The sequence below is a fragment of the Anopheles moucheti genome, chromosome 3 (assembly GCF_943734755.1).
Source record: "Anopheles moucheti chromosome 3, idAnoMoucSN_F20_07, whole genome shotgun sequence".
In the NCBI taxonomy this organism is placed as follows: domain Eukaryota; kingdom Metazoa; phylum Arthropoda; class Insecta; order Diptera; family Culicidae; genus Anopheles; species Anopheles moucheti.
The window spans coordinates 40,334,694-40,351,439 of NC_069141.1; the positions used below are offsets into that span (position 1 = coordinate 40,334,694).

General features: G+C 45.7%; 1 protein-coding gene across 1 annotated transcript; it reads left to right on the forward strand.

The window, feature by feature from the left end:
- The first annotated feature begins 7,478 nt into the window (after positions 1–7,478).
- Positions 7,479–14,485, forward strand: LOC128300593 (ankyrin repeat domain-containing protein 13C). The gene is made up of 6 exons (XM_053036711.1): positions 7,479–7,677; positions 8,191–8,232; positions 10,996–11,100; positions 11,168–11,970; positions 12,055–12,302; positions 12,687–14,485. Exons 1-6 carry the CDS (start codon positions 7,575–7,577, stop codon positions 12,700–12,702), a joined length of 1,317 nt encoding a protein of 438 aa, XP_052892671.1. The 5' UTR covers positions 7,479–7,574; the 3' UTR covers positions 12,703–14,485.
- The last annotated feature ends 2,261 nt before the right edge of the window (positions 14,486–16,746 follow it).

A 16,746-nucleotide genomic window follows, 5' to 3' on the forward strand; every position in this document is an offset into this window, starting at 1 on the left:
GATGGCGGCCAATATGGCGGACAAGATGGCGGACAAGATGGCGGACAAGATGGCGGACAAGATGGCGGACAAGATGGCGGACAAGATGGCGGACAAGATGGCGGCCAAGATGGCGGCCAAGATGGCGGCCAAGATGGCGGACACAAAATGGCGGCCAAGATGGCGGCCAAGATGGCGGACAAGATGGCTGACAAGATGGCGGACACAAGATGGCGGCCAAGATGGCGGCCAAGATGGCGGACAAGATGGCTGACAATATGGCGGCTAAGATGGCGGCCAAGATGGCGGATAAGATGGCGGCCAAGATGGCGGACAATATGGCGGACAATATGGCGGACACAAGATGGCGGCCAAGATGGCGGACAAGATGGCGGCCAAGATGGCGCGCAAGATGGCGGACAAGATGGAGGACAAGATGGCGGACACAAGATGGCGGCCAAGATGGCGGATAAGATGGCGGACAAGATGGCGGCCAAGATGGCGCGCAAGATGGCGGACAAGATGGCGGACAAGATGGCGGCCAAGATGGCGGCCAAGATGGCGGCCAAGATGGCGGACAAGACGGCGGACAAGATGGCGGACACAAGATGGCGGATAAGATGGCGGACACAAGATGGCGGATAAGATGGCGGACAAGTTGGCGGACGAGATGGCGGACAAGATGGCGCCCAAAATGGCGGACAAGATGGCGGACACAAGATGGCGGCCAAGATGGCGGCCAAGATGGCAGACACAAGATGGCGGCCAAGATGGCGGACAAGATGGCGGACAAGATGGCGGCCAAGATGGCGGCCAAGATGGCGGCCAAGATGGCGGACATAAGATGGCGGACAAGATGGCGGACAAGATGGTGGCCAAGATGGCGGATAAGATGGCGGACACAAGATGGCGGCCAAGATGATGGACAAGATGGCGGACAAGATGGCGGACAACATGGCGAACAAGATGGCGGCCAAGATGGCGGCCAAGATGGCGGCCAAGATGGCGGACACAAGATGGTGGCCAAGATGGCGGCCAAGATGGCGGCCAAGATGGCGGCCAAGATGGCGGACAACATGGCGGACAAGATGGCGGACACAGGATGGCGGACAATATGGCGGCCAAGATGGCGGACAAGATGGCGGAAAACATGGCGAACAAGATGGCGGACAAGATGGCGGCCAAGATGGCGGACAAGATGGCGACCAAGATAATGGGCAAGATGGCGGACACAAGATGGTAGCCAAGATGGCGGCCAAGATGGCGGCCAAGATGGCGGCCAAGATGGCGGCCAAGATGGCGGCCAAGATGGCGGCCAAGATGGCGGACAACATGGCGGCCAAGATGGCGGACACAAGATGGCGGCCAAGATGGCGGATAAGATGGCGGCCAAGATGACGGCCAAGATTGCGGACAATATGGCGGACACAAGATGGCGGCCACGATGGCGGACAAGATGGCGGCCAAGATGGCGCGCAAGATGGCGGACAAGATGGCGCGCAAGATGGCGGACACAAGATGGCGGCCAAGATGGCGGATAAGATGGCGGACAAGATGGCGGCCAAGATGGCGGCCAAGATGGCGCGCAAGATGGCGGACAAGATGGCGGACAAGATGGCGGACAAGATGGCGGACAAGTTGGCGGACGAGATGGCGGCCAAGATGGCGCCCAAAATGGCGGACAAGATGGCGGACACAAGATGGCGGCCAAGATGGCGGCCAAGATGGCAGACACAAGATGGCGGCCAAGATGGCGGCCAAGATGGCGGCCAAGATGGCGGCCAAGATGGCGGCCAAGATGGCGGCCAAGATTGCGGCCAAGATGGCGGACAAGATGGCGGACAAGATGGCGGACAAGATGGCGGACAAGATGGCGGACAAGATGGCGGACAAGATGGCGCCCAAGATGGCGGACAAGATGGCGGACACAAGATGGCGGACAAGATGGTGGCCAAGATGGCGGATAAGATGGCGGACAAGATGGCGGCCAAGATGGCGGCCAAGATGGCGGACAAGATGGCTAACAAGATGGCGGACAAGATGGCGGCCAAGATGGCGGACAAGATAGCGGACTCAAGATGGCGGCCAAGATGGCGGACAAGATGGCGGACACGATGGCGGACAACATGGCGACCAAGATAATGGGCAAGATGGCGGACACAAGATGGTGGCCAAGATGGCGGCCAAGATGGCGGCCAAGATGGCGGACAACATGGCGGACAAGATGGCGGACACAGGATGGCGGACAATATGGCGGCCAAGATGGCGGACAAGATGGCGGAAAACATGGCGAACAAGATGGCGGACAAGATGGCGGCCAAGATGGCGGACAAGATGGCGACCAAGATAATGGGCAAGATGGCGGACACAAGATGGTGGCCAAGATGGCGGCCAAGATGGCGGCCAAGATGGCGGCCAAGATGGCGGACAACATGGCGGCCAAGATGGCGGACACAAGATGGCGGCCAAGATGGCGGATAAGATGGCGGCCAAGATGGCGGACAAGATGGCGGCCAAGATGGCGGACAAGCTGGCGGCCAAGATGGCGAACAAGATGGCGGACAACATAGCGGACAACATGGCGGACAAGATGACGGACAAGATGGCGGACAATATGGCGGACAAGATGGCGGCCAAAATGGCGGACGAGATGGCGGCCAAGATGGCGGACACAAGATGGCGGCCAAGATAGCGGCCAAGATGGCGGACAAGATGGCGGCCAAGATGGCGGACAAGATGGCGGACAAGATGACGGCCAAGATGGCGGACAAGATGGCGGCCAAGATGGTGGACAAGATGGCGGACAACATGGCGGACACAAGATGGCGGACACAAAATGGCGGTCACAAGATGGCGACCAAGATGATGGACAAGATGGCGGACAAGATGGCGGACAAGATGGTGGACACAAGATGGCGGACAAGATGGCGGACAAGATGGCGGACAAGATGGCGGACGAGATGGTGGCCAAGATGGCGGACACAAGATGGCGGACAAGATGGCGGCCAAGATGGCGGCCAAGATGGCGGCCAAGATGGCGGACAAGATGGCGGCCAAAATGGCAGACAAGATGGCGGACAACATGGCGGACAAGATGACGGACAAGATGGCGGCCAAGATGGCGGACAAGATGGCGGGTAAGATGGCGGACAACATGGCGGACAACATGGTGTACAAGATGGCGGACAAGATGGCGGACAAGATGGCGGCCAAGATGGCGGACACAACATGGAGGACAAAATGGCGGATAATATGGCGGACAAGATGGCGGAAAAGATGGTGGACAAGATGGCGGACACAAGATGGCGGCCAAGATGGAGGACAAGATGGCGGACAAGATGTTGGACACAAGAAGGCGGCCAAGATGGCGGACAACATGGCGGACAAGATGGCGGACAATATGGCGGACAAGACGGTGGACAAGATGGCGGGTGGTGGGTGGTGACTCGTGGTAGTTGGGAGGTGACTCGTGGGAGATGAGTGGTGACACGTGGGAGGTGGGTGGTTACTCGTGGGAGGTGGGTGGTGACTCGTATGATGTGGGTGGTGACACGTGGGAGGTAGGAGGTGACACGTGGAAGGTAGGTGGTGACACGTGCGTGGTGACACGTGGGAAGTGGGTGGTGACCAGCGGGAGCTGGGATGTGTCCCGTGGGAGATGAGTGGTGACACGTGGGAGGTGGATGGTTACCCGTGGGAGGTGAGTGGTGACCCGAGGGAGGTGGGTGGTGACCCGTGGGAGATTGGTGGTGACACGTGGGAGGTGGGATGTGACCCGTGGGAGGTGGGTGGTGACCCGTGGGAGGTGGGTGGTGACTTGTGGGAGGTGGGTGGTGACCAGTGGGAGGTGGGTGGTGACACGTGGGAGGTGGGATGTGACCCGTGGGAGATGAGTGGTGACACGTAGGAGGTGCGAGGTGACACGTGGGAGGTGGATGGTTACCCGTGGGAGGTGAGTGGTGACTCGTGGGAGGTAGGTGGTGACCCGTGGGAGGTGGGTGGTGACACGAGGGGGGATTTTGTCACGAGGGGGGATGTGACTCGAGGGGGGAGGTGACACGAGATTGGAGATGACTGCTTATTGACGACTAATTGACGGCTAATCGACGGCTAATCGACGGCTAATCGACAGCTATTTGACGGCTAATTAACGGCTAATAAACGGTTAATTGCCGGCTAATCAACGGCCTTTTTTCAGTGTCTGTCACTCAGTCACTCAGGGGCTCAGGGGTCAGGTGTCTGAGTGGCTGAGGGTATCGGGTATCTGAAAACAGCTGGTTTGTATGGAAAGTTAGTGTATAAACATTGCATACATTTAGGCGGGCAAAATTACCAGGTGCTACCTCTTCCGTGGATGCTCTCCTGGTACTATACATTCGGAAATTGGTAGTTTTCGAAGAAATTTTTCACGACCAACGGGAAAGTTAGTGTTGAAATATTGCATACCTTTCGGCGGTTTCGACCAAAATTGCTGTACAAGGTGCTACCTCTTCCTTGGATGCTCTCCTGGTACTATACACTCGGAAACTGAAGTTTTCGAAGAAATTTTTCACGACCAACGGGAAAGTTAGTGTTTAAACATTGCATACCTTTCGGCGGTTTCGAGCAAAATTGCTGTACTAGGTGCTCTTCCGTGGATGCTTTCCTGGTATCGGAAATCTGAAAACAGCATCTTCCTTAAACTAGTGAACGCTCTCACGGGTTTGATAGTAGGCAATGCAATAGTGATGGGCAAATTATTTATTGCAATAGTGATGGGCAGGTTATTTCACCTGCAGCGCAAATTTATTCCACCTCTTGAAAAACATGCTCTCCTGGTATCGGAAATCTAAAAACAATTATGTGCGCGGCAACGGTATAGTGGTTTTCACAGTTGACCAGCTGATTTGGTCATTGAACAAATTTGTCAGCATTTTGGCAACTCTCGTGGCCCTGCACCTAATGGATCAAAGAATGCTATAAAACATGATCAATTGTTGAAAAAGTTCAGTAAGTAGGAGCTCACCACTGAAATCAACCGTTAATTTTTGTTCTTCGCCTAAAACATCTACATGAGCAGAACAGGTTGCTAAGAAATTTCGCTGATTGTTACCGAAAAAGTAAACCGATTGGAAACTGTACCTTGGGCGAAAAAATCGTAGAAGGCGTTGGACTAATCAGGAATCATAAATGTACGTAAATCGTAGAAAATGTGATCTAAGTAGTGGCGTTATGGTTCTCCTTAGCTCATACAAATGTTTATATATAGACTAGCTTAACGGCCCGGTTTCAGGGCTACGCAATAGAACTCTGAGTTGTACGCAAGGGAACTTTGTTTTCGATACTTTGCTGTTGTTTTTTTGATCATGGAGGTAGTCTTTCAACACAAAAACTTGACTGCTTGACTTTCAAATGCTAAAAGCTATGCAAATCTAACCGGCTGTGCATAACACAAATTACAATTATTATTAAATAAAATTTGCGTTCTTTGCTTAATGGGATACACAATGTTAAACAATGCACTAAATAACAAATAAATAAAAGAATCGAAATTCACAACTTAGTAACTCGCTCATTCTGTATTGCAAATCGTACTGGACTATATTCCTGTTATCAAGACTCGGATTACAAGTCACGGTGATGAACAGATCTGGTTCATTGAATTTGAATGATCATTGAATTTTGATACTATGCCCTTATGTATCTGCTGCAACTGAGTGTTGCATGGCGAATATCCCGGAAGCACTGCGAGCGAACCAATTCGATGGCAAAGTGCTCCTTGAAAGCTGTAGTTGCAAATTCCACCACGTGCTGCTTCTCGAAATTGGCGCACGTATGATTGTAGCTCCATTTAGAAGAGTACAGATACAGTGGTAACTGGTGTTGGTGGTGATATAGCCGGTTCCGTTAGTATATTCGAAGATGGTGATGGCCCTGGCGGACCATTTGAAGAAGATGATTAGGGGTGGCCCAGCGGCGGATCAAACGGTAGGCGGAGTAGGCCCTTTCTTACTGCGCTTTTCGCCTTGTCTCATTTAAAGTCCCCTCAATGTTCCCCTTCCCTCCTGCATCGTTTTTAAAATTAGAGGCCCCAACTATAATTTCGCCCTGGGGCCTGAGCATCCGATGTGCCGTCCACTGCTCGTGCTAACCGATCCTTAGGCTCTTCTCGTTTGTGCGTCCGATGGAGACAGTCGTTCTACGTTATCGTGTGTGTTATCTTTTAGATAATAAACTAGTTTTAATGTGTAATTGTCCGAGTACATTTTTATTGAAGTGACGACACAACAGTCTCAATAGTCAATTCATCCGACTACATGAATAAAGATACTTTTCTCACTAGCTACAATGCTAACATCATCATTCAGGCTGTTCTTTCTTTCTGGTCACCTGCTAAATATAAGTATAGTTATCTGATGTACTTTTATAAGTCGCATAACTTATGTAAAAGTTTTTTGAATGCTTTATTACCGTTTCGCACGATCTGTACGTTCTATCACTTTTTTTGTCGTACCTTTCTGCACTTGAAAATATCCGAAATTGATCCCGGTCGTCCTGTTCTCTTAGCTCTGGACACCCGAGTGCACACGCGAGTGTCCAGCTGCATACGCACAACACAATATCCTACTCATGTTCAATACGTCCATGGCATAATAGTAATATACGTACATAATGGTAATATGCATATCTCTCTAAATATCTTAAGCTTTCTCTCGATTTCTATTTCTTCTATTTGCAGTTTGAAAAAGTTATAATCGTTAGAAGATAATTCTCGGATATTGTCGACGTATGGGCCTGCAGAGAAGAAAATGCTTATTTCTAGATTTTCTACCATAACATTTCTAGATTTTTGAAAAATCATGCATACATTTTTTCCCGAGGTCAGTCTACTTCAAGGCAGGTGCCCGAGAACAACGCAATCGTGTTTGCTTTTTGTTCAATATTGTACAAGGCATATGTAACTGAGGGCGGAGTATGCGTCCACTTAAGGACACGCCGTGTAAAGGAGACTGTTATTTGCATGTTGATATAGATAGTAAAGGTTCCGAAAAGCGATGCTAGCACGCATGCAAAAGGGGCTTGATCATGAGGGAGTCATGTTCAACATTTTACACACTTTGAAACAATTGAAATAAATGAAGACTATTGATCATGTATCATTGTTACCTGTATCAATGTCATATTCACCATATTCAATTAAATAATATTCTAAATAATTATGCAAACAACGGTCAGATTATGATTTGATTCAAGCAGATAATTTGATCCAACTAATGTTTATACGCCTAAATATATGCCATCGAAAACACCACCCCTTCGAAGGGCTTGTCTGTACTAAATTGATGCAATATTACTGTAGTATTTTCACCGGTGTGTAAACTGACAGCCGAATGACGTTTATCCGAAAAAGCCGAAGCTGAACCATTTTCCCGAAGTTTGACATTCAGTCAAAACAATCACGAAAAGGTGAAAAATGTTGTCCGCGGTGGTGTAGGTAGCATTCGGGTGAGAAGCGACGGAAGAGATCGAGAAAAAATCGACTGCTGCGCGTCGCGAAAAGTGCGTGTGTTTCAGTAAAATGTTTTCTCTCAATTGCAGCGGAAGTCGGCGAAATAATGACGGAATCGTTTCCGCTGCATGAGTGCGTCTTTAACGGTGATACCCGAAAACTGTCGTTGCTGCTCCGGACACACGAAATCGCCGAAAAGGACAAGCATGGTAAGTTGCCCGGATTTTAATCGGTTTTCGTTGGTTGGCGAATGTCTATTGATTCGATAGCGAACAAACAGCCCGACTCAGCAGCGGTAGCGGAAGGTTGACAAACGGAACGAGCTAATCACATTCATGCATCGATAAGTTTCTTTTCCGCACGTATCCACGCAACCGCGTAATGGTGCAAAAAGTGTTTTATCTGGGATTTTTTTGTTTTTTTTTTGCGCTGTGGCGCTTTGATAAGTTTGGTTGCGCTTGATATCCGGGCGAAATAATGTGTGTGCCATTTATTGTAAGCCTTTTTTCCTTAGGAGTTTCCCATGGGAATCAATAATGAATTCGTCCATGTGCATAATGAACGCAAAATTTTGGGTATCATGATATAAACTAAGCAAACTAAACAAACCATTCCGTTACCATGTAGTGCAGTTTTGTTTACAAATTCATATAGTACGGCCTTGTGAATACAGCTTGTTTATTTGAATAATCTAATCTACTTTATTTGGTATTTCGTTTTAGGAAACACTCCACTCCATTTGGCTGTTATGCTCGGAAAGAAAGGTAATTATGCCAGCAGGAGGATGTCGAATACAAATCAGGCACCCCGTCAAGCATCTCGGGGGCGGTAAAATGTGCACAACGAGGAAAAAGGCCAGTACCAAGCACCCCTCTCGTTGGGAACTTCTCTCGGTACATGGGTTTTAGTAATTTGCCACCCAATCATTGGAACTAAACTCAACATCGTGAAATTAATATTGAATGAAAATGTGTGGGGAAGACGGTGTGGTGTGTAATACAATCGTTCCAAATTCGTACCATCCTTCCATTTTTGCTACATTAGAGAGGAGAGTTAACGAAACCAATATTATGCAAGCTGCACAACAGCGAAACGCGTCGAAAAGTGAGACGCTCTAGTGCGCTTTTCGCTGTGCAGATGAATGATAAGAGTGATCTGTAGTTTGCCCGCAAATCTCGAGCGTAGTTTAGTCGCAAAAGGAAAAAGGCCAACATCACCGGTGCTTTAATAATGTTCGATAGATATGGGTACATAAGTGAAGCATGCCGCATTGATAGTTATTTACCTTTAGTTCAATGGCACAGACGATCCCACTGTAGCGGGAAACTGATAAACCCTTAACATCTACTGTACACACATTCTCTCATCTCATTTGGCTGTTATCAACCGAGTGTCGCATCGTGACGACCACTTGAACAGGTGGTAGCATCGTTTGGCAAAGAATTCGCAAGAGGAAAACTTTATACCTAGCCGCGTTTGTGTGCGGATATTTTTTTATTGAATCGTTTTCTAATGGGCTTTCCCCTTCCTTCAACGTCTTTGCTCGAAACCTTGTCATTAGATAATGAACGGTGACAAAGTAACAGGGCAAGAGCGTATCGGTTCGCAAGAAGTGTATCCTAAGGTTGTGATAAGAGAAGCTCGTTTGGCAATAAATATACGCATTACAGTATGTTAGTCATCTGAAGAATTCACCAAAAATAGAAGGTCAAACCGCGTGGATTAGATGTGATTTCATTCATATCAATCAAATCACAATGACTGAAAAGTAATGTTTAAGACAAAGAGAACTTGCGTACAAACTCATCGGAATAACTATAGGTCCTTCAATAAGTACGAATACAATTTTTCATCAATAAGTGTGCATAATCATTGCACAGTACTTATTCTTTATTGTTGATATTATTGTCAGTTTTAATTACACTTGTACATTTAGAAATCTGTCTGGTGTTGATATTCATTTGCTCAACTAAAATAACAAAAACCTTCTAATTAAGCGTAGTGTACTATAACACTTAGATTTGCCTCCAATCTTCCAAGCCTATAAAGAGATGAGCACTACGTCTTCCAGCAGGACTGACCTGCTGCAATTTGATCCAGACCTGGTGTCGATACACCAGATCCCAAATCCTCGAATTTAAATCCTTATTTAATTTTTATTATGACGGCAAAAATTTAAATCCTACTGACTTATTTTTTTGTCTTTTGTAATGTTGATTCTCGACGAAATGCATGCATGAAACCCAATCAGTTCCCATGCAGGTCGCTTGATTCTACCCAAAAGAACGTTGTAAATCTCTGAAAGAATGTTTTCTCTCTTTCTCTCAGTATATTGTTGCAATTTCTTTACAATCTTGTGTCAAATGTTTATAATACGAATTTGTATATTATGTTACGATCCTTAATTATTACCACATTAAGTACATAATTTATTCAATTCCCAAACGACTTTCGTTACATAGAAATGACAGAGGCTACTTAATCCTAATTGCGGTTGTATAATGTGCCCTTGTGAAGTAATCAAGGGTTGATCAATTTTTTCCCACTTTTTAATTCATATTTCATCCCTGTCTCGTTTGGCTTGTGTGGAGATTGAAATTCTGTCCCTGTTCCCGTTGTAACACCTTGCACATCATCCTGTTGGTCGATTTGTCTCTCTCGTGTACGTGGCGGAAAGGCGCAACTAAAGATGATTAGTTAGAAGGAAACGACTCGACTCTACCGTTTTGTAGTAACCTTGATGCTATTACGATTCTATACTGAAGTCCAACAAACTGTTGCCATAGTATGGTGTTGTGGAGGTGCAAGAAGCGAAATGTAAGGACGAGCGATGCCAGCCGGAACCTTGGGATTCTGTTTTTTTTTCGCCGCATACTTCCTTTTGCTCGTTAGGTTTCTTTTTTTTGTAATTTCTTTATTGATTACGCTCTCACCCGACCTCCATATCGGGCCCAGTTCGATGGCTCGTGGTGTCTCCACCGCCCCACACCAGCCAACCTCCTCACCATCTATCGCCCGGATCTGTTGTTTTTCATTTGTTTATTTATAGTCACGCAACTGGCTATATTTCCTGACTTGAAAGGAAGCGACCGTATCCTTATAGCGTTCGAAGGAACCTTTTAAAAAGAACGTCCTTTTCCCTTCATTGATGCGACTTTACAAGCTTATCACATCCTTTTTTTGTGAAACTCTTGCGCAAGATTTTTATTTTTAAAACATGTATTAACAAAACGGTCGAAAACCTGTGTAGGAAAAATGTGTGAAATTCCAACCCTTTTAAGAGCGATAAAAATATGATAACTCATTAGCTGGATGCTCTTAGATGGGCGTCTTATCAAAATAAAACTAAAAGCTTTTAAAATAGCTTCAATACTAAAGATTTTAGTAAGAGCTTTAAAAATAGCTCTAAAATAGGAAAATTCTTGTGGCTATGCCGAAAAGTTCTTCATATAGCTGTGCAATAGCCCTATACTGAAACTATTCAATTCTTCTATTTAAATTGTTTTATTTTTTTTTTAATTTTACAGAATGTATCTTCCTGTTGCTTGCACATGGCGCACCGGTTAAAGTAAAAAATTCACAAGGATGGTCTCCATTAGCAGAGGCGATCTCGTACGGAGATCGACAAATAAGTATGTCTTTTATCCAGTAACTTGTTTCTTGAGTTTAACCTTCGGTTTTGCTTTATTTGCTTTTCAGTCAGTGCATTGCTAAGGAAACTGAAACAACAGGCCCGCGAACAGATGGAACAACGGCGCCCAAATCTGGTAAAAGCCCTCAAACAGATGGGTGACTTCTATATGGAGCTGAAGTGGGATTTTCATTCGTGGGTTCCACTTATCTCACGCATTCTTCCCTCGGACGTTTGTAAAATTCATAAGTCTGGCTGCTCGATACGACTCGACACGACGTTGGTCGATTTTTCCGACATGCGCTGGGAGCGGGGTGACATTTCGTTCATCTTCAAAGGCGAAAACCCTCCGAAGGATTCGCTGACAGCGCTCGACAATGAGTGCCGCTGCTACCAGCACGTCCGGCACGAGGAGACGGAGATGGAAATCGAGGATGAGGTCGATATACTGATGTCGAGTGACATCCTTGCAGCACAGATGTCAACCAAGGGTATTAGTTTTACGAAAGCACAATCGGGATGGATCTTCCGCGAAGATCGGCGGGAAACGGTGGCTGGACAGTACGATAGCGATCTCTACACCATAAACGGATTGACGCTGGAGCAGCGTAAACGTCGGGAACATCTGTCACGGGATGATCTACAGAAAAATAAGGCGCTCATGGAGTCACTGACGAAGGGAGGCCAGAGCCAACAGGGCGGTGTCGATCAGAATGGAGAGATTTATCGGCGAGAATCGCTACAACCGCCACCTAACAGTGAGGTTACCTGGGAGGAATACGTTTCGGCTGAGCCGGGCCAGTATCCCAACTTAGGTCGTGAACTAGTGTATAAGGAATCAAGCAAAAATTTTAAAGCAACAGTAGCTATGGTAAGTAAAATCGGGTAGCAATGAATGCGGGATACAATTTCTATTATGATTTAACCCCTCTTTAACTTGTTCGGTCCCTTTCAGAGCAAAGACTTCCCACTGAGTGTAGATATGCTGTTGAACGTGCTGGAAGTAATAGCACCATTCAAGCATTTCAGCAAGTTGCGTGAATTCGTAACACTGAAACTACCCAGCGGCTTCCCGGTGAAGATCGACATCCCCATCCTGCCGACAGTGTCGGCCAAGATTACCTTTCAAAAGTTCGAATTCCGGGACGATATTTCGCCTGATCTGTTCGTCATTCCGGAGGATTACAAAGAGGACACAATGAGGTAAACCCGCCACTATCCCTTTTCCGCGTTCCATCTAATGTGCTGCTCTCTCGTTTGTTTTCTCTTTCTCTCTCGTTCTCTTCTTGTTCTTTTTCTTCCTTTTGTGTTACTTACGGGTTACCTTTCCTTCTCCAACAATTCACCACGGTTTCCTTTGTATTGTTATATCTTTTGTGCACCGTACAACTATCATCACCAACGCACCAACACTCTTTTCCCACACACACACATGTGTCTCAAAACGCACAACAAAATGTATGCCAACATCAACTCTATGATTCACGCCTCTATGATTGTTCCTCGCGAGAGCACCACCGTGCGCACTGGTAAATTCGCCAATGATAATGATAATTAATGCGATCAGGTTTCTTATTTATTTCATAGATTTCCTGATTTATGACCTTTCGATATCGACGGACTAAATTCACGCGCGCTGCTCTTTGCCGTCAGCCGACCTGGACAAACCGCACCGCAGTCGCCTGTCTCAACCATTGGTAGCGATGGGCATGTGGGATACTCGTGTTCACCTTCTCCACAATTATTGATACGCTCGTGCATGATCCTCGGATGATCTGGCTGTTCCGATGGAAAGTTAGCCTAAACTGACTTACAAGTTGTTCTCCCTACGCAAAACTCCCAGTTTCTGTCGTCACGATCGCGTTGGTATTGAACAATGCAGTATCATTACAGGCAATTGTATGCCAGTTTTCATTAGGCTTTGCAACAGAAATTGTTTGCTTGTTTTGAGGTTGTAAAAGTGAAATGGATGCATATTGAGTCTAGCAAGAAGACAACGGACGCGAAACGGTATTACAATTGTTAGCATAGTATTTTATTGTCCTACTACAACATGCTGTATTTTGGAGCGGCCCGGTGGCATGATGGTAGCCGGTAGCCGGTCTTCACACGAACGGACCGGACCAAATCCCATCCGGACCAATCCCCCGTAGCAAGGACTGATTATCCGGCTACGTGGTAAAATAAGTCGATACGGCTAGGCCGTTCTAACGAAACAAAAAAAACATGCTGTATTTAAGTGACAGTATGCAATCGAAGGAAAGGGTGTTCATATAAAGTGGGAAGCTGTCTCCATTCTTCCAGCAGCAATGTTCTTTCCCTTCTTTCTAGCCTCTGTTGGATCTCCTATTTGTTTGTAAAGAGTATATTGCTAAAGTCATCTGAAACATTCACTTACAGGGCCGTTTTTTCATAAGTCTAGTATGTTTTATCTAAATAATTCCAGCTAACCAATATCTGCAATAGAGATGAAATAAGATGCATGTGAAGACCGTCGCTATAAAATATGAAGAAAAAAGCAATGCATTAATAAGACACTCTAAACGAAACGAACCTGAAACACAGACGGTGAAATGAGGAAAGAGAAGAAAAAACGAAAGGAATACAAATTTTTGGTGTACGTAGCAGGGAAACGAATTTATCAACAATTTGACAACCACATAAGCTAAACAAACCTAATCACAATGAACTATAAAATCAATGAAGTAAGGAAAAGATAAAACGATCCAAGAAAATTTTACAAAGCATGATAAAAACCATTACCATCGTTCAGTCCAGCAGTTGTTTGATATTTGTGAACCTGATCGGTATGCAAATCGGCTCTACAAATCCCATCCATTTGTCTATTAGTATATTATCATTTTAACGCGATGTTACTATAAAGTTCGGTGGTCTAGTAGTAGTTGGTGTAATTTTTCCAACCCCGAACATGGTAGCAGATCGTACTTTGAACTTTGTGTATTCGGATCGATGCAGCATGTCTGCAACTGTGTTCATTGTTTGGCCTATACGGCCTAGATGAAATAATACAGCGTCCAGGAAAAGAGTCGTTTTAAAACACGGGGGCAGTAGAGGAACAATTTGTCAATGGGATGTCGAAGGGGGTCGAAGAAGAAGGGGAAGAAAACTGAAATGCAAATCTTGTACGCTTGCTACCAAACGGATATACATACATGTGTTTCTAAACCAAAATTTGTAAGATGTTTCTTAAATGGACTAACTAAGCGTTTGGAGATGAGTGTGGAAATCGCGAAGAAGACAAAGAAAGCATACAAAGATCTATTAATTCAATTGATGTTTATTTTCTAGAGGAAAGAAAAAGGCAGTGGAGGATCAATTCCCTTGGAGGCCCAGGGCGAAATTGTAGTTGGGGCCTCTAATTTTAAAAACGATAAAGGGAGGGCATTGAGACCCTTGAAATGAGACAAAGGGAAAAGCGCAGTAAGAAGCGGCCCCTGAACTTTCTGATTCATCCCCCGGGTAGTTCTTGCATATATTGAAAGTCGCACCGGGAGGGTGCAGCGTCAATGCAGCGTCTGAAATATATGCGAGAACGTTAGGCACAGCTTCGAACCAAAATTACGCGGGGTTGATAGATCTTGATCTGCAACCACATTTGTCCAATTTTCCTATGGAAGTCCCGGTGCAAGAGTCGGTTCCTGTCGCGCGTCGATCGATTCACAAAACATCTTTCGTACGGGTTGTCCTTGGACCATCATTGCGGGCGGATACATTAGGGCGCAGTATCAAAACTCAAACTTTGGGTAAACCAGATCTGTTCATCATCGTGACACTTAATCCGAGTTATCCGGAAATAACACGAAACTTCCTACCGGGACAATCTTGATAACAGAAATATATTCCAGTACGTTTTGCCAAATAGAATATGCGAGTTACTAAGTTGTGAATTTTGATTCTTTTATTTATTTATTATTTAGTGGATTGTTTAACATTGTGTATCATGGAACGCAAATTTTATATAATAATAATAATTTGTGTTATGCAAAATCGGTTAGATTTGCATAGCTTTTAGTATTTGAAAACTAAAATGCTAGGTCAAGTTGTTGTGTTGAAAGACTATCTCCATAATTAAACAAACAACAGAAAAGACTCGGAAAGAAAGAAACTTTCCGGCTAGTACGGCTGGTACGAAATTAAATACAAACCAGCTGTTTTAAAATTTCCGATACCAAGAGAAGATGTTTTAAGAGGCGACATCTGCAGCGCGGAATAAATTTGCCCATCACTATTGCATTGCATACTATCAAACCCGTGAGAGCGATCGCTAGTGTAAGGAAGATGGATGAAACGGAAAGCATCCTTCATCTCGCTCAAACTTTCCGTCGGCTGGTACGAAATTCCATACAAGCCAGCTATTTTCAGATTGCCGATACCAGGAAAGCATCCACGGAAGAGGTAGCTCCTAGTACAGCAATTTTGGTCGAAAACCGCCGAAAGGTATGCAATATTTAAACACCAACTTTCCCGTTTTTCGTGAAAAATTTCTTCGAAAACTACCAGTTTTCGAATGTATAGTACCAGGCGAGCATCCACGGAAGAGGTAGCACCTGGTAATTTTGCCCGCCTAAAGGTATGCAATGTTTAAACACTAACTTTTCATACAAACCAGCTGTTTTCAGATTTTCGATACCAGGAGAGCATGTTTTTCAAGAGGTAACACCTGGTACCAGCCGAGTACCAGGATGTTGCACGACACATGTTACACAACACATGTTGCGCAACATATGTTGCATAACATCTGATATGCAACATATGTCGCGCAACATATGTCGCGCAACATATGTTGCGCAACATCTGGCATGCAACAACTTGGTATTGCAACTACCGGGAATCGCGTGATTTGTGCTTGCTCGGCTGGTACCAGGTGTTACCTCTTGAAAAACATGCTCTCCTGGTATCGGAAATCTGAAAACAGCTGGTTTGTATGGCAAGTTAGTGTTTAAACATTGCATACCTTACGGCGGTTTCCGACCAAAATTGCTGTACTAGGTGCTATCTCTTCCGTGGATGCTCTCCTGATACTATACATGCGAAAACTGGTAGTTTTCGAAGAAATTTTTCAACGAGTTGGTGAGCGGGTGGAAGGAAGAGGGAGGGGTAAGGATTAACGGAGGGTATCCAAGGTATCATTTCAAAGCTACACTGGAAACTACACTGAATGCCATACGATTTACTATAGCTTTATGTTTTAAAGAGAATTTTGGTGATTTTTTCATACATTTCAATACAGCTGCAAAGGTATTTCAATACTGGAACATTTCTAGAGGGAAACTAGAAACGGCATCGCATAGAACGGGTAATTGCGAGAGAATCGAGGGCTGCTCTGAGTCTGGCCGTGTGTTTATTTCACATATGATCCCTGCGGTATTTTTTCGAATACAGTGACAAAGAAGTCACTGACGCTGGTGGCGGGAATCCGTTGCTGTTGCTGTTGTACGCTTGACAGTGCATTGGGTTATCTTGCTTTTGCCATTAATAGTGGGCACAGTATTCACATTAGCTTTGCAACATCGGTAAAAGTAGCAACAAAAACCGCACCGTCTGCTGCAGCAGAACTAACAGCACGGTGTAGCATACTCTCAACAGCAACTAGCTCACCTACTCAACAGCTAGAACCATCTCTCTC